This window comes from Chiloscyllium plagiosum, unplaced genomic scaffold (genome assembly GCF_037043375.1).
Source record: "Chiloscyllium plagiosum isolate Xiang-an unplaced genomic scaffold, Cpla_swu_hap1 HiC_scaffold_8, whole genome shotgun sequence".
Taxonomy (NCBI): Eukaryota; Metazoa; Chordata; class Chondrichthyes; order Orectolobiformes; family Hemiscylliidae; genus Chiloscyllium; species Chiloscyllium plagiosum.
Window position 1 is genome coordinate 93,303,060 of NW_028270146.1, and position 25,070 is coordinate 93,328,129.

At 48.1% G+C, this 25,070-nt stretch overlaps 1 protein-coding gene across 1 annotated transcript in view; it reads left to right on the forward strand.

The window, feature by feature from the left end:
• Positions 1-25,070, forward strand: part of LOC122554013 (inositol-trisphosphate 3-kinase A-like) — a 129,155-nt gene that overhangs the window by 47,987 nt on the left and 56,098 nt on the right. The window contains exon 3 of the mRNA XM_087990111.1: positions 12,635-12,848. Coding sequence (XP_087846237.1) covers positions 12,635-12,848 — 214 coding nt within the window. The remainder of the gene's footprint in view (positions 1-12,634; positions 12,849-25,070) is intronic.

A 25,070-nucleotide genomic window follows, 5' to 3' on the forward strand; every position in this document is an offset into this window, starting at 1 on the left:
ATAGGTATGCCTGGGTGCTGCTCCTGGCATGTTCTCCTCCACTCTCAGTTGAACCAGGTTTGATCCCCCTGGCTTAATGGTAATGGTTGAGTGGCAGATCCATGAGATTGCTGATTACGCTGGAGTACAACCCTGCTGCTGCTAACGGCCCACAGCACCTCATGGATGCCCACTCTTGAGTTGGTAGATTTGTTCAAAGTCTGTCTGATTTAGCATGGTGATAACGACACACGACACGATGGAAGGTATTCTCACTGTGAAGGTGGGATTTCATCTCCACAAGGACTGTGCGGTGGTCCCTCTCACTGATATGGTCATGGACAGATGCATCTGCAGCTGGCAGATTGGTAAGGAAGAGGTCAAGTATGTTCTTTCCTCTCGTTGGTTCCCTCACCACCTGCTGCCGAAACAGTCAAGCAACTTTAGGATCTGAGCAGCTTAATCAGTAGGACTTTTGGCTAAGGATATTGAAGCAAATAACTTAACCTCGTTGTAAGTACTGTTCATATAGCTGTTTGTTCCAGCAGTGGTTTGCAGTCGAGCTGAAGCCAAGGGTGTGTACAAATGAAGCTTTGTCCGCCAACAAGTAGCTGATTGACAATTGATCACCACTCCATGGACCAATGACAAACACCTTCTGAATGCCAACAGCAATGTGATTGGGTCCCAGGAAGCTGAACAGCTTGTGGGTGTGAATGTTTGAGAGTAGCCATTGATTCCCCGCAAGGGCAGGAACTGTCTCTATTCTCTGCCATAAAAAATAAATATCTTAATCCCGAAGAAATCGGGCCGGACAGGAACAACTAAAGGGCCAGATATGGCCCGCGGGCCGTAAAATGCCCAGGTCTGCTCTAACCCCTTCCCATTCATCTCCCCATCCAGATGCCTTTTAAATGTTGCAATTATACCAGCATCCACCACTTTCTCTGGCAGCTCGTTCCATACGTGCACCATCCTCTGCATGAAAAAGTTGCCCCTTAGATCCCTTTCAAATCTTTCTCCTCTTGGACTGCCAGAGAACCGCCAGAGCTAAGCAGTTTCAAACTTAATATACGGCATCCAAAACCTCCCATAAAATCACATTGTGCTGGCACTTTAGGCTTCAAAATACCCAGTTTGTGTGTGCAGGCAGATTTCCATCTTGTATAATGTCAGGCAAAAGTGGTTGTGGATCTCAGTGTGAGTACAGGGTACTCTATGGTCAGTCTTGCTACTTCCTGTTTTCTGTGATGTCTGTGGGCAGTTATCTTGCAAAGTTAGGAGGACAGACTGTCTACACGTTCAAATGTCAAGTCAGTTTATTTCAGGAAATGACATTCAAAAATAAAGCACAACACTAAACCACCCCCACCATAACTTGTTGTCCAATGTTTTGACAAAGATCCTGGATTTAATACTCCCTTGCATGGGGTATCAATATAAGGTCAGTTATTTAAGGCCGCTGATCAGGCCAGGCTGGATTTTATACCTATTGCATTCCGCACTCTTTCCCACTCCCAACCTCCCTCAAAAGATGAACTTTGACAGGGCTGGGAGGGGGCATGGATGAGTTACTTTTCCACTCTTCCAATTCTGCACAGAGCCTCTCTCCTGTCAGCAACCATCTTAGACGGTTTCATGTCCCACCACAGTGGCTGCTGGAATTTAAATTTGAGTGGTAAATCTGGAGCATTGTGTTAGTCTTCACAATGGTGACCACAAAATTATTTTTATTGATTTAACATAAAAACCCATCTGGCTCACTAATGTCCTTTAGGGAAGAAAATCTGCCATTCCTTTTGTGGTCTAGCCTACACGTGACTCCAGACTCAACAATATAGTTGAATCTTAACTGGTCTCTGAAATGGTCAAGCAAGGACTACTCAATTCAAGGTAGCTAGTTATCTGTCAAAGGAGTAGCATTCCAAAAGCTTGTACTTCCAAATAAACCTGTTGGACGATAACCTGATGTTGTGTGCTTTTTAACTTTGTCCACCCCAGTCCAACACCAGCACCTCCACACTAATATGGGGAGGTTATGACAAATGAAAATGGTGACCATTAGGTCAATGGTCAGTTGAGGAGAGACCAGGATGTTTGGACAATGTTCATTGGGAAGTGAGCATGGAAGCATTCTTGAAGTGTTTTTCAAGAGCTGAGTATATTGCAGGATGTTTTCACAGATGTAGCTGGGGATTTCATTTGCGATATTGTGGTTCTAGAATACATTAAGATTAATAAGGAAGGGCTATTAGATGTTTTAGAGAGTATGCAGGTACATAAATTGCCAGAGTCTGATGAGATGTATCCCAGACTGCAAAGGGAGGACACTGCTGGGTCCTTGGCAGATATTTAATACTTCGCTGGCCACTGGTGACATAGCAGATGACTGGACGATAGCTAATACAGTTCTTTTCTTCAAAAAGGGCAACAGGGATAGGCCAGATAATTGTAGACCAGTTAGTCTGACATCTGTGGTTGGGAACTTATTGGAAATAGATCTGCGGTATCTCATTAATCAATACTTAAGAGGAAGGGATTGATCAAAGTTAGTCAGCATGGATTTGTTAAAGGAATTGTCTGACTAATTTAATTGAGTTTTTGAAAAGGTGACGAAATATATTGATGAGGATAGTGCAGTTAGTATGGTTTGCATGGGCTTCAGTGAGGCCATCGACAAGATCCCATATAAAAGGCTAGTCCAAAAGGTAAGAGCCCATGTGATCCAAGACAAGTTGGCAAACTATAAGTCTATTACAAATACGAGACAAAAAATGAAGGTGGAGGGCTGTTTATTTAATTGGAAGCCTGTGACCAGTGATGTATCACAGGGATCGGTGCTGGGACCCTTGCTGTTTGTTATTTACAACAACAACTTGGATGTGAACGTAGCGGGTTTAATTAGTAAGTTTGCAGATGACATAAAAATTGGTGTTGTGGTTGATGGTAAGGAGGATGGTCTCAGGTTACAATCTGATATTGATCAGCTGCTAAATTGGGCAGAGCAATGGCAGATGGAATTTAATCCTGATAAGTCCAAGGTGATGCATTTTGGGAGGTCTAATGACATCTAATGCACAATGAATGATATGTCCCTCGGACTGAAGAACGAAAAGACTTTGGTGTACAAGTCGTAGAGGTATACAGCACAGAAACAGACCCTTCAGTCCAACTCATCCATGCTGACCAGATATCCTAACCTAATATACTCCCATTTGCCGGCACTTGGTCCATATCCCTCTAAACCCTTCCTTTCCATATACCCATCCAAATGCCTTTTAAATGGTGTAATTGTACCAGTGTCCTCCACTTCCTCTGGCAGCTCATTCCATACATGCACCACCCTCTGCATGAAAAAGTTACCCTTTAGGTCCCTTTTATATCTTTCCCCTCTCATCCTAAACCTATGCCCTCTAGTTCTGGACTTGCCCCACCCCGGGAAAAAACCTTGTTTTTTTATCCTATCCATGTCCGCATGATTTTATAAAGCTCTATAAGGTCACCCCTCAGCCTCCAACTCTCCAGGGATAACAGCCCCAGCCTATTCAGCCTCTCCCTGTAGCTCAAATCCTCCGACACTTGTAAACCTTTTCTGAACCCTTTCAGGTTTCACAGTATCTTTCCAATTGGAAGGAGACCAGATTTTGCATGCAATATTCCAACAGTGGCCTAACCAATGTCCTGTACAGTCACAACTTGACCTCCCAACTCCTATACTCAATACTCTGACCAATAAAGGAAAGCATACCAAATGCTTTCTTCACTATCCTATTTACCTGTGACTCTACTTTCAAGGAATGATGAACCTGCACTCCAAGTGCTCAGCCACACTCCCGAGGACCTTACCATAAGTCCTGCTCTGATTTGCTTTTTCAAAATGCAGCACCTCGCATTTATCTGAATTAAACTCCATCTGCCACTTCTCAGCCCATTGGCCCATCTGGTCAAGATCCCTTTGTAATCTGAAGTTACCTTCTTCATTGTCCACTACACCTCTAATTTTGGTGTCATCTCCAAACTTACGAACTATACCTCTGATGTTCAATCCAAATCATTTATATAAATGACGAAAAGTAGAGGACCCAGTACCAATCCTTTTGGCACACCACTGCTCACAGGCCTCCATCTGAAAAGCAACACTCCACCACTACACTCTGTCTTCTACCTTCAAGCCAGTTCTGTATCCAAATGGCTAGTTCTCCCTGTATTCCATGAGATCTAACCTTGCTAACCAGTCTCCCATGAGGGATCTTGTCGAGTGCCTTACTGAAGTCCATATAGATCAGATCTACCGCTCTGCTCTCATCAATCCTCTTTGTTACTTCTTTAAAAAACTCAATCAAGTTTGTGAGACATGATTTCCCACGCACAAAGCCATGTTGACTATCCCTAATCAGTCCTTGTCTTTCCAAATACATGTACTTCCCGTTCCTCAGGATTCCCTCCAACAACTTGCCCACCACCGACATCAGGCTCATTGGTCTATAGTTCCCTGGCTTTTCCTGACCACCTTTCTTAAACAGTGGCACCATGTTAGCCAACCTTCAGTCTTCTGGCACCTCACCTGTGACTATCGATGATACAAATATCTCAGCAAGGTGCTCAGCAATCACCTCCCTACCTTCCCACAGAGTTCTAGGGTACACCTGATCAGGTCAATTACACCATTTAAAAGGCATTTGGATGGGTATATGGATAGGAAGGGTTTAGAGGGATATGGACCAAGTGCCGGCAAATGGGAGTATATTAGGTTAGGATATCTGGTCAGCATGGATGAGTTGGACTGAAAGGTCTGTTTCTGTGCTGTATACCTCTACGACTTGTACACCAAAGTCTTTTCGTTCTTCAGTCTGAGGGACATATCTTCTACGCATTCCAAGACATCCAGCACTTCCTCCTCTGTAATCTGGACATTTTTCAAGATGTCACCATCTATTTCCCCACATTCTATACCTTCCATGTCCTTCTCCACAGTAAATACTGATGTGAAATACTCGTTTAGTATCTCCCCCACCTACTGGAGTTTCATACATGGGCTGCCTTGCTGATCTTTGAGGGGTCCTATTCACTCCCTTGTTACCCTTTTGTCCTTTAATATATTTGTAAAAGCCCTTTGGATTCTCCTTAACGCTATTTGCCAAAGCTATCTCATGTCCCCGTTTTGTCCTCCTGATTTCCCTCTTCAGTATATTCCTACTTTCTTTATACTCTTCTAAGGATTCACTCGATCTATCCTGTCTATACCTGACATATGTTTCCTTCTTTTTCTTAAACAAAACCTCAATTTCTCTCGTCATCCAGCATTCCCTACACCTACCAGCCTTCCCTTTCACCCTAACAAGAATATACTTTCTCTGGATTCTCATTATCTCATTTTTGAAAGCTCCCATTTTCCAGCCGTCCCTTTACCAGCGAACATCTGCCTCCAATCAGCTTTTGAAAGTTCTTCGAGGAGAAAGTGAGGACTGCAGATGCTGGAGACCAGAGTTGAAAAATGTGGTGCTGGAAAAACACAGCAGGCCAGGCAGCATCCGAGGAGCAGGAGAATCGACGTTTCGGGCATAAGCCCTTCTTCAGGAATGAGGCTGGTGTGCCAAGCGGGCTGCTGTGCTTTTCCAGCACCACATTTTTCAACTCTGGTCTCCAGCATCTGCAGTCCTCACTTTCTCCTAGTTGATCTTAACTTTAATGCGAATCCTCTTTCAAGGATGCCTACCTTGAAGAAGCTCTCCTCCTCCCTCTACAAGGATCTCAGTGAGTCCCTCTCTCACTGCACCCCCCAGGTCATCTCCTCTGCCCTGAAGCTCTTCAGCCACGTCCTGAAACAGACTCGCTACCACAGCCGCATCTCTTTCCTCAGCACCTGCCTACGGAACCGACTGACCCTGCACGGACTCCCGACTACATTCAGACCGACACAATTTGGACCCAACTAGGACAACCAGTACCTGCAACAAATCCGAAGCCTCCAGCAACAGACCTCCCTCCGGATCCTCCGCTCCACGCTTGCAGCCATGCGCTGCTACCTACACTCCCTGCAGTCAGCCCTGCCCCAGCTCAGGACAACACCCTCCCAGACCTGCAAAGGACCTTTGCTGTTCTTCATCCTCAGAAGAATTCATACACTGAACAAACGTTTTTTCTGAGCCATATCGAACATCAAAGAAAGTAAGTACAAAAAACTTTCATGTACTCACCCTCACACTCCGGATTCCTCGACCGTTCCTGAACCTTCTTGCGACCTCCAGAACCGCTTGGGTTCCATTGCCCACGCGGCCGCTGCAGCCACCATTGCCGCGGCGAACGGTGACGTCACTTCCGCCCCCACCGCTGCACGGACAACAGCCAACACCGACCATGCAGCCTCCGCTATCGCCGCCCAGACAACCGCCTCCACGATCGCCAGGAAGACCATTGCCGACAGATACGCGGCCGCCGCGGGAATCACGGCTACCAGGACCAGCGCTGTTTCTGCCCGGCGCGCCACTTTCGCCCCCGGAGCTGCTGCTGTTGCTGCAGCCGCTTCCGCCCCCAGTGACATCACTCACCTGCTCAAGGACCACACCGCACGCTTCTCCGCCCCCACGTTGATCTCCGCCCCCACAACCAACTCCACCCCCATGACTAACTCCGCCCCCACAACCTACTCTACCCCCATGACTAACTCCGCCCCCATGACTAACTCCGCCCCCACTCCCAGCTCCAGCCCCACACCAGGTCCGAGCTCCCAGTCCTGCCGTATTTTCACCATCCCTCCAGACCTCCCCCTCTCTGAGGATGAAAGATCAATCCTCAGCAGAGGCCTCACCTTCATCCCCCTACGCTCCCAGATTAACGAGTTCGACACGCGGCGAGACATCGAGCAAGTCTTCCGCCGCCTTCACCTCCGCGCCTACTTCTCCAACCAGGACTCCTGCCCACCCTCTGACGACCCCTTCTCCTGCCTCCAACACACCCCATCCACCTGGACACCCCGTGATGGCCTCTTACCCACCCTCGATCTCTTCATAGCCAACTGCCGCCGTGCCATTGACTACCTCAACCTCTCCACCCCTCTCACCCACTCCAACCTCTCACCCTCAGAACGTGCAGCCCACCACTCCCTCCGCTCCAACCCCCAACCTCACCAACCCCCAACCTCACCATCAAACCGGCAGACAAGGGAGGCGCGGTGGTAGTTTGGCGCACCGATCTCTATATTGCTGAGGCTAAATGCCAGCTCTTGGACACCTCCTCCTACTGCCCTCTTGACCATGACCCCACCTCCCACCACCAAACCATCATCTCCCAGACCATCCATAACCTCATCACCTCAGGGGATCTCCCATCCACCGCCTCCAACCGCATAGTCCCACAACCCCATAGTCCCACAACCCCGCACCGCCCGTTTCTACCTCCTGCCCAAAATCCACAAACCTGACTGCCCTGGCCGACCCATTGTCTCAGCCTGCTCCTGCCCCACTGAACTCATCTCTGCATATCTCGACACGGTCCTGTCCCCCTTAGTCCAAGAACTCCCCACCTACGTTCGGGACACCACCCACGCACTCCACCTCCTCCATGATTTTCCCTGGCCCCCAACGCCTTATCTTCATCATGGACATCCAGTCCCTGTACACCTCCATCCCCCATCACGAAGGCCTCAAAGCCCTCCGCTTCTTCCTTTCCCGCCGAACCAACCAGTACCCTTCCACTGACACCCTCCTTCAACTGACTGAACTGGTCCTCACTCTTAACAACTTCTCCTTCCAATCCTCCCACTTCCCCCAAACCAAAGGAGTAACCATGGACACCCGCATGGGCCCTAGCTATGCCTGCCTCTTCGTTGGATATGTGGAACAGTCCATCTTCCGCAGCTACACTGGCACCACCCCCCACCTTTTCCTCCGCTACATTGATGACTGTATTGGCGCTACCTCATGCTCCCACGAGGAGGTTGAACAGTTCATCCACTTTACTAACACCTTCCACCCTGACCTCAAATTTACCTGGACCATCTCAGACTCCTCCATCCCCTTCCTAGACCTCTCCATTTCTATCACGGGCGACCTACTCAACACAGACATTTACTACAAACCGACTGACTCCCACAGCTACCTAGATTACACCTCCTCCCACCCTGCCCCCTGTAAAAATGCCATCCCGTATTCCCAATTCCTTTGCCTCCGCCGCATCTGCTCCCAGGAGGACCAGTTCCACTACCGAACTACCCAAATGGCCTCCTTCTTCAAAGACTGCAATTTCCCCTCCGACGTGGTCAATGATGCTCTCCACCGCATTTCCTCCACTTCCCGCACCTCTTCCCTTGAACCCTGCCTCTCCAATCGCCACCAGGACAGAACCCCACTGGTCCTCACCTACTACCCCACTAACCTCCGGATACATCGGATCATCCTCCGTCATTTCCGCCACCTCCAAACAGACCCCACCACCAGGGACATATTTCCCTCCCCACCCCTATCAGCATTCCGGAGAGACCACTCCCTCTGTGACTCCCTTGTCAGGTCCACACCCCCCACCAACCCAACCTCCACTCCCAGCACCTTCCCCTGCAACCGCAAGAAGTGCAAAACGTGCGCCCACACCTACCCCCTCACCTCCCTCCAAGGCCCCAATGGATCCTTCCATATCCGTCGCAAATTCACCTGCACCTCCAAACATCATTTACTGTATCCGCTGCACCCGATGTCGTCATTTCTACATTGGGGAGACAGGCCGCCTACTTACGGAACGTTTCAGAGAACACCTCTGGGAAACCTGCACCAACCAACCCAACCGCCCCGTGGCTGAACACTTTAACTCCCTCTCCCACTCCGCCAAGGACATGCAGGTCCTTGGCCTCCTCCATTGCCAGACCCTGACCACACAACGCCTGGAGGAATAGCACCTCATCTTCCACCTAGGAAGCCTCCAACCACACGGGATGAATGTAGATTTCTCCAGCTTCCTCATTTCCCCTCCCCCCATCTTATCTCAGTCCCAACCCCCGGATTCAGCACCACCTTCTTGACCTGCAATCTTCTTCCTGACCTCTCCGCCTCCACCCCCTCTCCAACCTATCACCCTCAACCTCACCTCCTTCCACCTATCGTATTCCCAGCGCCCCACCCCCAAATTCCCTCCCCCCTACCCTTTATCTCAGCCCGCTTGGCACACCAGCCTCATTCCTGAAGAAAGGCTTATGCCCGAAACGTCGATTCTCCTGCTCCTCGGATGCTGCCTGGCCTGCTGTGTTTTTCCAGCACCAGATTTTTCAACTTTTGAAGGTTCTTGCCTAATACCGTCAAAACTAGCCTTCCTCCAATTTAGAACTTCAACTTTTAGATCTGGTCTATCCTTTTCCATCACTATTTTAAAACTAATAGCATTAAGGTCGCTGGCCCCAAAGTGCTCCCTCACTGACACCTCAGTCACCTGCCCTGCCTTATTTCTCAAGAATAGGTCAAGCTTTGCACCTTCCCTAGTAGGTACATCCACGTACTGAATCAGAAAACTTATATTCTACACACTTAACAAATTCCTCTCCATCTAAATCCTTAACACTATGACAGCCCCAGTCTATTTTTGCAAAGTTAAAATCCCTTACCATATCTACCCTATTATTTTTACAGATAACTGAAATCTCCTTACAAATTTGTTACTGAATTTTCCACTGACTATTAGGGGTTCTATAATACAATCCCATTAATACAATCCCTTTCTTATTTCTCAGTTCCACCCAAAAACCTTCCCCAGATGTATTCCCAGGAATATCCTCCCTAAGTACAGCAGTAATACTATCCCTTATCAAAAATGCCACTCCCTCTCCTCTCTTGCCTCCCTTTCTATCCTTCCTGTAGCATTTGTATCCTGGAACATTAAGCTCCCAGTCCTGTCCATCCCTGAGCCATGTTTCTATAATTGCTATGATATCCCAGTCCCATGTTCCTAACCATGCCCTGAGTTCATCTGCCTTCCCTGTTAGGTCCCTTGCATTGAAATAAATGCAGTTTAATTTATCAGTCCTACCTTGTTCTCTGCTTTGTCCCTGCCTGCCCTGACTGTTTGATTCGCTCCCTTTCCCAATTGTACCAGTCTCAGATTGATCTCTTTCCTCACTGTTTCCTTGGGTCCCACCTCCTTACAAGTTTGAACCCTCCCAAGCAGCTCTAGTAAATCTCCTGCCAGTATATTAGGCCCCTTCCAATTCAGGTGCAACCCGTCCTTCTTGTACAGGTCATTTCTACCCCAGAAGAGATTCCAATGATTCAAAAATGTGAATCCTTCTCCCGTACACCAGCTCCTCAGCCACACATACAGCTGCTCTATCCTTCTTTTCCTACCCTCACTAGCTCGTAGCACCAGGAGTAATCCAGATATTACTATCCTCGAGGACGTCATTTTTAAATTCCTGCCTAACTTTCTATATTCTCCCTTCAGAATCTCATCCTTTTCCCTTCCTATGTTGTTAGTTCCAATGTGTACAATGACCTCATGCTGGTCCATCTGCCCCTTGAGAACATTCTGCACTCTATCTGAGACATCCTTGATCCTGGGATCAGGGAGGCAACACACCATTCTGATTTTTCACTCCTAGCCACAGAAACTTCTGTCTGTGCCTCTGACTAGACAGTCCCCTGTCACAATCGATCGCTTGGAACACAACATATCCCTCATTGCATTAGAGCCTGTCTCGATACCAGAAATTTGGCTGTTTGTGTTACATTCCCCAGAGAGTCCACCACCCCTAATATTTTCCAAAACTGCATACTTGTTTGAGATGCGGATAGCCTCAGAAGACTCCTGCACTACCTGCCTACCCCTCCTGCTTTTCCTGGAGTTAACACATCTACCTGACTGTATCTGTGGCTTTTCTGCCTCCCTACAGCTGACATCTATCACACCCCCTAGCTCTTGAAAATTCCTCATTGCCTCTAACTGTCGCTACAACTGATCAATGCAATCCAAAAGAATTCACAACCAAACACACCTTCTGCAGACATAATCAACAGTAACGTGGAAACTCTCCCTAAATTCTCACATCTGACAGGAAGAGCATATCACTCTACTAAAGGCCAATTTGCTCCTTCATGATCAACAGACCCAGAAAATGTCCCCGTCTTTTTGATCTAAAAATCAGTGCTCCAGGCTATTTTAGTACTTATGGTTTATATTTTTAAAATTTAATCAACAGACAGATTTCAATAAAACATATAATCAAGAAAGAATCCACTCTATTCAGTACTGCAGACTTATAGCAAGGTTACATGTTGAAAACTATATGCTTATCTGTTCCTGTGCTGTGCGCTGTCCCACACAGGTTCCTCCAAGGTCAGCTGTGAATTTTGCTGTTTATTAATTTTTTCTAGATGCACTCTGATCTCCAGAGATACATGGACTCAAACAGCAAAGGCAGTAACTGTGCAAATTCACTGATGTGTCCGTTAGCAATGTTTGTTTCTTTCTCTCTCTCCCTCCCTCCTGACCATGTGTTCGATGCCTTTGTCTGTCTTTCCTCCTTTTAAAAGTGCTCTTGTTTTGACTTTTTTTGCCCCAAAGTTGTGAAAGAATGCAACAGCATATAAAACAGTAATTGCTGTTCCTGGAATTCGAGGAAATCACCTCCAACACCTAAAATACCTCAAAAAAGGAGCAGCTTTTCCAGCCACAATTATTTCTGTCCTCCATCTTGGATTACCCAGAATCCTTCCACTGATGCCTGAAAGTGTCAGCACAGGGTGGTGAACAAGGCATATGGGATGCTTGCCTTCATTCGCCAGGGAATAGACTATAGGAGCAAGGAAGTCTTGTTACAACTGTATGAAATATTGCCCAGGTAACTGCATGCAGTTCTGGTCACTGCACTATTGGTCGGATTTGGAGGAGATTCACCAGGATGTAGCCTGGGATGAAAAGTCTTAGTTATGAGGAGAGACTGGGTAGGCTGGGTTTGCTTTCCTTGGAGCAAAGGAAGCTGGGGAGATCTGATTGAGGTATACAAAATTTTGAGAGGCATAGACAGAGTGCATAGAACATTCCAGCGCAGTATGGGTCTTTCGACCTTGATGTTGCGCCCCCCCTGTGAAACCAATCTGAGCCCATCTAACCTACACTATTCCATTCTTGTCCATATACCTGTAAAGTTGGCAAGTCCACTACTGTTGCAGACAGTGTGTTCCACACCCTTACTACTCTCTGAATAAAGAAACTACCTCTGACATCTGTCCTATATCTACCACCCCTCAATTTGAAGTGATGCCCCCTCTTGCTATCCATCACCATCTGAGGAAAAAGGCTCTCACTGTCCACCCCATCTAACCCTCTGCTTATCTTATATATCTCAAAATCGTCCACCGTGAGAATCTCTTTCTCAGGACATACATGTCTAAGACTGGATAGCATAGGCTTAAGCTGAGGACCAAGTGGATCTGAGGAAAATATTTTTCACCCAGAGGGTGATGGAGACAAATACTGTTGCAACGTTTAAGGATGAATAATTAAAATGCCAGGGCACAGTAGGCAGTGGACCAAGTGAAGATGAATGGGGTGGGTGTTGTTTAGTGTTTGTTGCTCAGCATGGACATGGTGGACCGAAGGGTCTGTTTTCATGCTGTATGATCCTATAACTCTGTGTACACACATGTTACAACGGCGCGGTGTTCTTCTTGTCACTTAGGGAGTTTCAAGGCTGGCAATGGTGGGCGGATCCTGAAGAAGTACTGTGAAAATGAGAAGCTGTGCTTTGAGCAACTGAAAACTGATTCGCTAGCTCCCTTTGTGCCCCATTACTATGGCATTACACATGAAGATGGAGAGTGGTATATTCAGCTGGATGACCTGTTGGCTGAGTTTGACAGCCCCTGCGTCATGGACTGTAAAATGGGAACAAGGTAAGTGATAACCTTTTATGAAATCCACATTGGTGTCACTGATGACCTGGAAGTGGCCATCGTAGCACAAGGATCTGTATTTGTATCCCACCTATCATAGTCCTTTACAGGCACAGGAGTGCTTTTAAAGTACAGTGGCTGTTGTACTGTAGGAAGTGTGAAGGTTTGCTGATTCAGGAGAAGACCGCACCTCACTTTGTGCTCAGCCAAGCACAAGGCATGTTATTTATCAACAAATGGAGGTGAAAGGTTAAGGTTCATAGTGCAGACAAAATCTTCAGCCTCTGCTGCTTCATAATGGTGACAGCCGTATCCGCATACTCTCTTTCATTCTTCACATACAGTGTGATGACCAATTTGAATGGACCATTGAAAATTGATTGTTCCAGTGTTCTTCTCCCATTGTAAAACTTCCTAAACTTGCACTTGTCTAAACTTCTGTTCTCTCTGGTACTAGGGCAGACAATGATATTATTGTTGGGCTGTTCCTGCAGAGATCCAGGTAATGCTCTGGGGTTCAAATCCCACCACAACATCTGGTGGAATTTGAGTTCAATTAAAAGAAATCTGCAATGAAGAGTCTGACAACTCATGAAATTAATTGTCGATTCTTGTAAAAACCGATCTGGCTCACTAATGTCATTTAGGGAAGGAAACTGCCATCCTTGCCTGGTCTTGTCTACATGTGACTCCAGACCCACAGCAGTGTGGTTGACTCTTAACTGCCCTCTGCGCAATTAGAGATGGGCAATAAATACTCGCCTGGTCAGAGATGCCCTCATCCCGTGAATGAATAACAAAAGTCTGAGGGCCCCAGTTTACCCGTGATCTATATTCTTCTCTATTTGCTCTGGGGCTCCACAGCTCCCTGAGTCTAAAACCTGCTCTGACTGCAGCACTCTGGGATCTCCGTGTAGCTCTCGTTCTAAATACTTGAGTATCCCCTGGTTTTTGTCTCTGGGCTGTGGGTGACTGGGCCTTCGTTTACCAAGTCTGTAAGTGATTCCCTTCTTAAACAATTTTCAAATCTCTACCTTTCCTCATTGAGAACCTGGCGTCAAAACTATCTTTTACCAAGCTGTTGGTCAGACGGTGTAATGAGCCTCAGTGCCAGTTTTGTTTTGATTTACAGCCCTGTAGAGTGTCTTGGGCGGTTTTACAACATTGCAAGTGGGGTAAGTGTGTATTGTTCTTGTTGTTGAACTTGGACCAGCCCAGTGAATTACTGGACCAGGGCAGACCAGTGACCAGTTAGACTGGGCTATAGTGAGAAGCCAGACCAGGATTTGCACAGTGAGCAGTTAGGCTGCAAGGCACATCAACAAGATGGGATATGATTGTCAATAAGTGTCAGGCTGCAAACGCTACATGTCTCAATCCAGCTCAGCAAGCCCTACCATTTACTCCTTGGCCCTAAGTCGCTTGAGTTTGCAGTGTGTTTCGAGACTGACTGGACTATACAGTTTGCATCCCTTACACAGCTAATGAGATGTGAAGCAGCAGTCACAAATGGTTTAGCCTCATGTGTCTGTGACCACCCCCTCTCTCTCACATACATGCAAACAACAGACGACCAACACTTCTGTTTTTGTACTGCAGCTTCCAGTCTGTTTCTCTGATTGGCTGGTTTGTAGAATGCTAGCTCACCAAGGAGAGATAAGAAGCATGTAGCTGACAACTACGTAGATCTTTATCGCCACCGGATCTGTGTTTCCCCTCTAGGACTCCACTGCTTGAAAACCACAAGAACCTATCGAACTTGTTTGCTTCAGTCAATCCCATTGAACTTCCCTAGCTGTCATGTCTGAGTTATTATTGAATTTCCACATGTTCCGTTTTAACTACAGGGCAGGCAGTGCATGGTACCTACATCATCCAAGTATTCATCTGGCCTGCATCTTAAAACATCTCCATACACACGGTGCTCCATGAGGAATATAAGGAAACACAAATGTTCAGTGTATATTCACCATGTAAGGGTCAGCAATGTTGCACTTCCAACAGGAACATGCCAGTTCAGCTGGCCCACTACCTCGTCTTTAAGACCTGACCCTTGCCTCTGAAAGGGGCAATTGGAGAGTGTGGGTTCCATACCCTACTTCAGATACTTGAGATAATGCAGGCTAATGATCCAGGCTAACACTCCAGTCCGGCCCTTATGGAGGAGTGCTTGTCTCCTGAAACAGCTTTCCAGCCTTGAACCCAGGCCCCACCTTCTGCCTTTCTCCTATTCATTCATAGAATGTGGGTATCACTGGGTCAAACCGCTGCTGGAACAACCCTTGAGACGGTGATGAGGTGAGCTGCATTCTTGAACCACTGCAGTCCAATTGCCGTAGGTTGACCCACAATGCCATAGGGAGAGAATTCCAGGATTTCGGCCCAGTGACCACTGAAGGAACAATGATATATTTCCAAGTCAGAATGGTGAGTGGTTTGGAAGAGAACTTGCAACTGGTGAAGTTGCCTTCCTTTGAGATGGGAGTGTTTGTGGGTTTACTGTCTGAGGAGGCTTCACGAATGTCTGCTGTGCATCCTGTAGTGGGCACACACAACTGCTACTGAGTGTCGCTGGTGGAGGGAGTAGATTTTTATGGATGTAGTGCCAATCTCGGATGAACAGAAAAGGATGCTCTCTATTTCAAGCAAAACCTGTGGCGTTCCCTCTGATAATATAGTGAGATTGTCTCTGCAGACTTTGGTGTACATCTGAACTGTTGTGATGGTAAAAAAAATGATAGTCAATTCTTGCATAGCAGCAAGAATGAAATGAGTGAGCAGCTATACTCTTTGTAGTAATGTGGATTGAGACATCAATATGGAACATAGCAATGGGAAAAAATACCCTGTTCTTTCTCCACTAACACCCCAGGGTCTTTTACATTCACCTGCAAAGGGCCACAACTTAATTCCGAGCTGAAAGGTGTGGCCCAGCGCTCTCTCGGTGCTGCACTGGAGTGTCAATTGTCAGTTAAGATCCTGGAGTGGGACCCAGAACCAAGGGTGAGCGAAGGCTGATTTCTAAGCCTGCCACTGAGATAGTTTCCCCAGTAGCATTGGGAGTGAGGCCCTGCAGTAATGAGTCTCACTGCTGGTGTTTCCTGGTGGAATAGCTGCCCTCTGCTTGCTTCTGCAGATTGCCTGACCGCGGGGGTGAAGGACAACTAACCTGTTACCTTGGGGGAGCCTGTCCAGGTGGGAGTCAGGGGTGCCTTTGTAGATGGAATGACCATTGAGGTGCTCTGGGTGACTGTATCCCCAGGCAGAAGCTTGGCACTGCCAATGTAGGAGGGAGGTCATAAGGGCTCCTCCAGTTGAAAGCGCCCTCTGAGCAGTTCATTGAGGTAAACTGTGGCCAGCGTGACCGGACCATTATTGTGGAGGGAGCATGTTTCCACTCAGGTGACGTGTGACTCTCTGGTATCTGTTTATCAGTGGGTTGGCGGGCTGGAATAGTTAATGGAGATGTTGTCAGCATCCCCCCACCCCCACAACTTCCTCTGCCTTCAGTGTAACTACAGGGAGGCTTCCTCCAGTCATCTGCCTGTCTTCAGCCTGAGTCAGTAAGCTCCTTACTGGGAGTCTGTCACTAAACTCGCCACAAGGTGCGTACCTAATCTGTCGTTGAGAAAAAGCTATTAGATTGGGGCACAGAGAATCTGAGATACCATGGCTCCGGAGCAAAGACTCTGCCTTCTTTCTCTTCCTCTGCAAATCCATCTGGAAGATCTCCTTGCCACAAGTGCAGAATTCCTAGAGATGAATTTGAAATTTACACCACTGTCTCCAACAAAGTGAAGTTAGCTATAACTGATCCAGGACGACATTGCCTTGCCAACAGCTTGTGTGCAAAGTGACTGGAGCTGCAGATCAATCTTCACGCTAATCAGTAAATATTTATTTTTGAGTGTAAGTCCATGCTCAGACTTCTAAGATAACATTCTGCCGAGTATATTTTTTCCCCCAATTTTGTGGGGGAGGTGAGTGTGTGAGGTCTGTGAGGGTTAGTTTTCAAAAAAGACAGTTGTATGTATTTTGTTAATCTTTACACCTTTGGTTGAGTAAGTTTTGTTTGCAATAAACTAGAGCTTTATTTGTTAATTGTAGATAACAGCAGTCCCTTTAGTTACTGTGGAGAACAGCAGTCCACGATAACATTTTAGAGAAGACCAGTTCTGACTATATTACTGAAATCAGCAGTTTCCATTTATATTATAGTGAACTGCAGTTACAGTCTCTCTGACAGAAAGGAGTGAAGAGAATTTCCTAAATATGATGCACTGAACAGGAGTTTTTGTGTATGCGGAGGTGAACAGAACCTGTTTCTAATACTGAATTACAGAGGAACGTCGATTATCCGAAAGTCAATTATCTGAATAAAAGATTATCTGAAGGAGATCTCGAGGTCCCGATAGACACATTACATCAAAGGGCAGTTTCAACCCTGATCATGTCTTTTGTCACTGTGAAACGCTGCCAAGAACAGTGCTGGACATCAATGGGAGCCCAGGCACCGTCTCCAAATAACTGACCCTCCCCCCCCTCCCCCCCTTTCTCTCTCTCTCACCCCACACTTTCTCTGGAGTTCTGCATAGGGGTGAACCCTAAACCCCCCCCCCTTCCTCAGATATTCTCTCTAACATTGTCCGTTACAGGGCAAAAGTGGAACTTGTCATAAAGGTGTGTGTGTGTTTGGAGACTTTCCCCACAAAGGCAGCAGCTGTCTTACTGTTGGTGTACACTCCAGCTGCCCCGGAGGGGGAGGGGGGGCACACGGGGGTGGGAGGGCAGACGGGGTTTGGACGATGGGTGTGGCGGGAGGGCGTGGGGACGCGGTGCAGGCCGGGGCGGATGGAGGCTGTTGTTGGGGGGGGGTTGGGTGGACAGAGGTTGGGGGCGGTGTTGGACGGGGTTGGGGGTGGGGCTCACACGTGCTGTGCTGCTGCGCGGGGTGTGCTGAGCCCCAGAGGAGAGGCATTAAATCAATTCACCGAATAATCAATTATCTGAACAAAATAGTGCCTGCCCATTTTATTCAGATAATCAAGGTGTGTGTGTGTGTGTGTGTGTGTGTGTGTGTGTGTGTGTGTGTGTGAGAGAGAGAGAGAGTGTGAGAGAGTGAGAGAGCGAGAACACAGTAGGGAAGTGGTACACTCCTAATTCAGTGGTAACATTAATAATTAGTGACCAGACATTGTCAGATGGCTGACTGTTACTAAAGGCAGGTTCTGCCTCACCCTCCCTTCTTTGCCTCCATGAAGTGGAACTCTTTTTGCAACACACTCCGTGCATTGACCAATCATTGTTGTGTGGTCCTTTTCTTTCTTCATGACTTCATCGGTTACTTTGGGTGGAAAGTCTTGTGTGGGCTCAGAAGCCTCTTCCTGGATAGAGATATCATCGACAGTTATGTTCGGGCTCTGGCTTTATCTTCTTGGCATTGCCCTTGTGTGCTGCTGTGGTTTTGACCCTGTTGTCAGAAGTGTGCTCTACAGAGCTGATTTTCAGCACAGAGGTGTTAGAACACTCTCATTTGAGATGATATTTAGCAACTAACCGCTGTTAAGCCAAGTCAAAACCCATTAAGAAAGGACTTAAATAGAAACAATGTGGTTTGTGTGTCAGCTGCGCTCAGTTGGACTCTTGTCAGAAATTTTGGGTTCAAGACCAATTCGAGAATCTTGAAGTAAATATCTAGGCAGACACCCCAGTGCAGTGCCAAGAGAGCACTACCCTCTCAGAATTGCACTGTTTGAGTACTATTTGCCCTGTAAGGTGGACGGAAAAGAACACGTGTCCTATTCCAAATAAGAACAGATGGAATTTCTCACTGCAGCTCTTGTCAGTATTGACATTGAGCAACTACCTTTGGTGATTAAAAACAAATTATCTGCTCTTTATCACACTTCAATTTGCCGATTTTGTTGAGTGAAGGTTGGCTGCTGTGTTATCAACATTACAATACGGACTGCTCTTCAAAAAGACTTACTCGGTGGTACAACATATGGGATGCACTCACGTCTGGTCAGACGCTACATTTTTTTTCATTCATGACATGAGGATGGGTGAAAGGGCATGAGGAAGCAATGGGGTACTGTACTTTTGGGCTTTAGTTAATCCTGCTGTGGTTCTGTTCGCTGAGCTGGAAGTTTTTGTTGCTAACGTTTCGCCCCCTGTCTAGGTGACATCCTCAGTGCTTGGGAGCCTCCTGTGAAGCGCTTCTGTGGTGTTTCCTCCGGCATTTATAGTGTGGCCTGTCCCTGCCGCTTCTGGTTGTCAGTTTCAGCTGTCCGCTGTAGTGGCTGGTATATTGGGTCCAGGTCTATGTGTTTGTTGATGGAGTGTGTGGATGAGTGCCAAGCTTCTAGGAATTCCCTGGCTGTTCTTTGTTTCGCTTGCCCTATAATGGTAGTGTTGTCCCAGTCAAATTCATGTTGCTTGTCGTCTGCGTGTGTGGCTACTAAGGATAGCTGGTCGTGTCGTTAATCCTGCAACGAAGGGAATGATAACAACCAACTCAAGCAATTACCATTGCACAAAGAGCAATGTGATAATGATGTGGTAATCGATTTTAATGATTTTAGTTTAATCACAGAGCGTGATAATGGGGTATGTCGGTGTTACAGTGAGGGGTGTAGGGTATATCGGTGTTACAGTGAGGAGTGTGGGGTATATCAGTGTTACAGTGAGGGGTGTGGGGTATATCAGTGTTACAGTGAGGGGTGTGGGGTATATCGGTGTTACAGTGAGGGGTGTGGGGTGTATCGGTGTTACAGTGAGGAGTGTGGGGTATATCAGTGTTACAGTGAGGGGTGTGGGGTATATCGGTGTTACAGTGAGGGGTGTGGGGTATATCGGTGTTACAGTGAGGGGTGTGGGATGTATCGGTGTTACAGTGAGGAGTGTGGGGTATATCAGTGTTACAGTGAGGGGTGTGGGGTATATCGGTGTTACAGTGAGGATTGTGGGGTATATCGGTGTTACAGTGAGGAGTGTTGGGTATATCGGTGTTACAGTGAGGGGTGTGGGGTATATCGGTGTTACAGTGAGGAGTGTGGGGTAAATCGGTGTTACAGTGAGGGGTTTGGGGTAAATCGGTGTTACAGTGAGGGGTGTGGGGTATATCGGTGTTACAGTGAGGGGTGTGGGGTATATCGGTGTTACAGTGAGGAGTGTGGGGTAAATCGGTGTTACAGTGAGGGGTTTGGGGTAAATCGATGTTACAGTGAGGAGTGTGGGGTATATCAGTGTTACAGTGAGGGGTGTGGGGTATATCGGTGTTACAGAGAGGAGTGTGGGGTAAATAGGTGTTACAGTGAGGGGTGTGGGGTAAATCGGTGTTACAGTGAGGGGTGTGGGGTGTATCGGTGTTACAATGAGGGGTGTGGGGTACATCGGTGTTACAGTGAGGGGTGTGGGGTATATCGGTGTTATAGTGAGGAGTGTGGGGTATATCAGTGTTACGGTGAGGGGTGTGGGCTATATCGGTGTTACAGTGAGGGGTGTGGGGTATGTTGGTGTTACAATGCAGTGTGTGGGGTGTGTCGGTGTTATAGTGAGGGGTGTGGGATATATCGGTGTTACAGTGAGGGGTATGGGGTATATCGGTGTTATAGTGAGGCGTGTGGGGTATATCGGTGTTATAGTGAGAGGTGTGGGGTATGTCGGTGTTACAGTCCGGGGTGTGGGGTATATCGGTGTTACAGTGAGAGGTGTGTGGTATATCAGTGTTACAGTGAGGGATGTGGAGTATATCAGTGTTACAGTGAGGGGTGTGGGGTATATCGGTGTTACAGTGAGAGGTGTGTGGTATATCAGTGTTACAGTGAGGGATGTGGAGTATATCAGTGTTACAGTGAGAGGTGTGGGGTATGTCGGTGTTACAGTGAGAGGTGTGTGGTATATCAGTGTTACAGTGAGGGGTGTGGAGTATATCAGTGTTACAGTGAGGGGTGTGGGGTATATGGGTGTTACTGTGAGGGGTGTGGGGTATATCAGTGTTACAGTGAGGGGTGTGGGGTATATCAGTTTTACAGTGAGGGGTGTGGGGTATATCGGTGTTACAGTCCGGGGTGTGGGGAAATCGGTGTTACAGTGAGGGGCATGGGATATATCGGTGTTACAGTGAGGGGTGTGGGGTATATCAGTGTTACAGTGAGGGGTGTGGGGTATATCGGTTTTACAATGAGGAGTGTGGGGTAGATCGGTGTTACAGTGAGGAGTGTGGGGTATATCGGTGTTATAGTGAGGGGTGTGGGGTGTATCGGTGTTGCAGTGAGGGGTGTGGGGTATATCAGTGTTACAGTGTGGAGTGTGGGGTATATCGGTGTTACAGTGAGGGGTGTGGGGTATATCGGTGTTACAGTGAGGGATGTGGGGTAGATCGGTGTTACAGTGAGGGCTGTGGGGTTATATCAGTGTTATAGTGAGAGGTGTGGGGTATATCGGTGTTACAGTGAGGGGTGTGGGGTATATCGGTGTTATAGTGAGGGGTGTGGGGTGTATCGGTGTTACAGTGAGGGGTGTGGGGTATATCGGTGTTACAGTGAGGGGTGTGGGGTATATCGGTGTTATAGTGAGGGGTGTGGGGTGTATCGGTGTTACAGTGAGGGGTGAGGGGTATATCGGTGTTACAGTGAGGGGTGTGGGGTATATCGGTGTTACAGTGAGGGGTGTAGTGTATATCGGTGTTACAGCGAGGGGTGTGGGGTAAATCGGTGTTACAGTGAGGGGTGTAGTGTATATCGGTGTTACAGCGAGGGGTGTGGGGTAAATCGGTGTTACAGAGAGGGGTGTGGAGTATATCGGTGTTATAGTGAGGAGTGTGGGGTATATCGGTGTTACAGTGAGGGGTGTGGGTATATCAGTGTTACAGTGAGGGGCATGGGGTAAATCGGTGTTTCAGTGAGGGGTGTGGGGTATATCGGTGTTATAGTGAGGAGTGTGGGGTATATCGGTGTTACAGTGAGGGATGTGGGGTGTATCAGTGTTACACTGAGGGGTGTAGTGTATATCGGTGTTACAGCGAGGGGTGTGGGGTAAATCGGTGTTACAGTGAGGGGTGTGGGGTATATCGGTGTTATAGTGAGGAGTGTGGGGTATATCGGTGTTACAGTGAGGGATGTGGGGTATATCAGTGTTACAGTGAGGGGTGTGGGGTAAATCGGTGTTACAGTGCAGTATGTGGGGTGTATCGGTGTTACAGTGAGGGGTGTGGGGTATATCAGCGTTACAGTGAGGCGTGTGGTGTATATCGGTGTTACAGTGAGCGGTGTGGGATATATCGGTGTTACAGTGAGGGCTGTGGGGTTATATTGATGTTACAGTGAGGGGTGTGGGGTATATCGGTGTTACAGTGTGGGGTGTGGTGTATATCGGTGTTACAGTGAGGGGTGTGGTGTATATCGGTGTTACAGTGAGGGCTGTGGGGTTATATTGATGTTACAGTGAGGGGTGTGGGGTATATCGGTGTTACAGTGTGGGGTGTGGGCTATATCGGTGTTACAGTGAGGGGTGTGGGGTATATCGGTGTTACAGTGCAGGGTGTGGGGTGTATCAGTGTTACAGTGAGGGGTGTGGGGTTTATCGGTGTTACAGTCCGGGGTGTGGGGAAATCGGTGTTACAGTGAGGGGCATGGGATATATCGGTGTTACAGTGAGGGGTGTGGGGTATATCAGTGTTACAGTGAGGGGTGTGGGGTATATCGGTTTTACAATGAGGAGTGTGGGGTAGATCGGTGTTACAGTGAGGAGTGTGGGGTAGATCGGTGTTACAGTGAGGGGTGTGGGGTATATCGGTGTTACAGTGAGGGATGTGGGGTAGATCGGTGTTACAGTGAGGGCTGTGGGGTTATATCAGTGTTATAGTGAGAGGTGTGGGGTATATCGGTGTTACAGTGAGGGGTGTGGGGTATATCGGTGTTATAGTGAGGGGTGTGGGGTGTATCGGTGTTGCAGTGAGGGGTGTGGGGTATATCAGTGTTACAGTGTGGAGTGTGGGGTATATCGGTGTTACAGTGAGGGGTGTGGGGTATATCGGTGTTACAGTGAGGGATGTGGGGTAGATCGGTGTTACAGTGAGGGCTGTGGGGTTATATCAGTGTTATAGTGAGAGGTGTGGGGTATATCGGTGTTACAGTGAGGGGTGTGGGGTATATCGGTGTTATAGTGAGGGGTGTGGGGTGTATCGGTGTTACAGTGAGTGGTGTGGGGTATATCGGTGTTACAGTGAGGGGTGTGGGGTATATCGGTGTTATAGTGAGGGGTGTGGGGTGTATCGGTGTTACAGTGAGGGCTGTGGGGTTATATTGATGTTACAGTGAGGGGTGTGGGGTATATCGGTGTTACAGTGTGGGGTGTGGTGTATATCGGTGTTACAGTGAGGGGTGTGGTGTATATCGGTGTTACAGTGAGGGCTGTGGGGTTATATTGATGTTACAGTGAGGGGTGTGGGGTATATCGGTGTTACAGTGTGGGGTGTGGGCTATATCGGTGTTACAGTGAGGGGTGTGGGGTATATCGGTGTTACAGTGCAGGGTGTGGGGTGTATCAGTGTTACAGTGAGGGGTGTGGGGTTTATCGCTGTTACAGTGAGGGGTGTGGGGTATATCACTATTACAGTGAGGGGTGTGGGGTATAACAGCGTTATAAATGTGTTGCTGGAAAAGCACAGCAGGTCAGGCAGCATCAAAGGAGAAGGAGAATCGACGTTTCGGGCATGAGCCCTTCCTCAGGAATGTGGAGGGTGTGCCAAGCAGGAATCAGATAAAAGGTAGGGAGGAGGGATTAGGGGAGGGGCGTTGGGAATGCGATAGGTGGAAGGAGGTTAAGGTGAGGGTGATAGGCCGGAGAGGGGGTGGGGATGGAGAGGTCGGGAGGAAGATTGCAGGTCAAGACGGCGGTGCAGTGTCTGAGGGTTGGGACTGAGACAAGGTGGGGGGAGGGGAAATGAGGAAGCTGGAGAAATCTGTATTCATCCCCTGTGGTTGGAGGGTTCATAGGTGTCCCTTGTTGTTGGAGGGTGTGGGGTATATCAGCGTTACAGTGAGGAGTGTGGGGTATATCGGTGTTACATTGAGGGGTGTGGGGTATATCGGCGTTACAGTGAGGGGTGTGGGGTATATCGGTGTTACAGTGAGGGGTGTGGGGTGTATCAGTGTTACAGTGAGGGGTGTGGAGTATATCAGTGTTACAGTGAGGGGTGTGGGGTGTATCAGTGTTACAGTGAGGGGTGTGGGGTATATCAGTGTTACAGTGAGGGGTGTGGGGTATATCGGTGTTACAGTGAGGGGTGTGGGGTGTATCGGTGTTACAGTGAGGAGTGTGGGGTATATCAGTGTTACAGTGAGGGGTGTGGGGTATATCGGTGTTACAGTGAGGGGTGTGGGGTATATCGGTGTTACAGTGAGGGGTGTGGGATGTATCGGTGTTACAGTGAGGAGTGTGGGGTATATCAGTGTTACAGTGAGGGGTGTGGGGTATATCGGTGTTACAGTGAGGAGTGTGGGGTATATCGGTGTTACAGTGAGGAGTGTTGGGTATATCGGTGTTACAGTGAGGGGTGTGGGGTATATCGGTGTTACAGTGAGGGATGTGGGGTAGATCGGTGTTACAGTGAGGGCTGTGGGGTTATATCAGTGTTATAGTGAGAGGTGTGGGGTATATCGGTGTTACAGTGAGGGGTGTGGGGTATATCGGTGTTATAGTGAGGGGTGTGGGGTGTATCGGTGTTACAGTGAGGGGTGTGGGGTATATCGGTGTTACAGTGAGGGGTGTGGGGTATATCGGTGTTATAGTGAGGGGTGTGGGGTGTATCGGTGTTACAGTGAGGGGTGAGGGGTATATCGGTGTTACAGTGAGGGGTGTGGGGTATATCGGTGTTACAGTGAGGGGTGTAGTGTATATCGGTGTTACAGCGAGGGGTGTGGGGTAAATCGGTGTTACAGTGAGGGGTGTAGTGTATATCGGTGTTACAGCGAGGGGTGTGGGGTAAATCGGTGTTACAGAGAGGGGTGTGGGGTATATCGGTGTTATAGTGAGGAGTGTGGGGTATATCGGTGTTACAGTGAGGGGTGTGGGTATATCAGTGTTACAGTGAGGGGCATGGGGTAAATCGGTGTTTCAGTGAGGGGTGTGGGGTATATCGGTGTTATAGTGAGGAGTGTGGGGTATATCGGTGTTACAGTGAGGGATGTGGGGTGTATCAGTGTTACACTGAGGGGT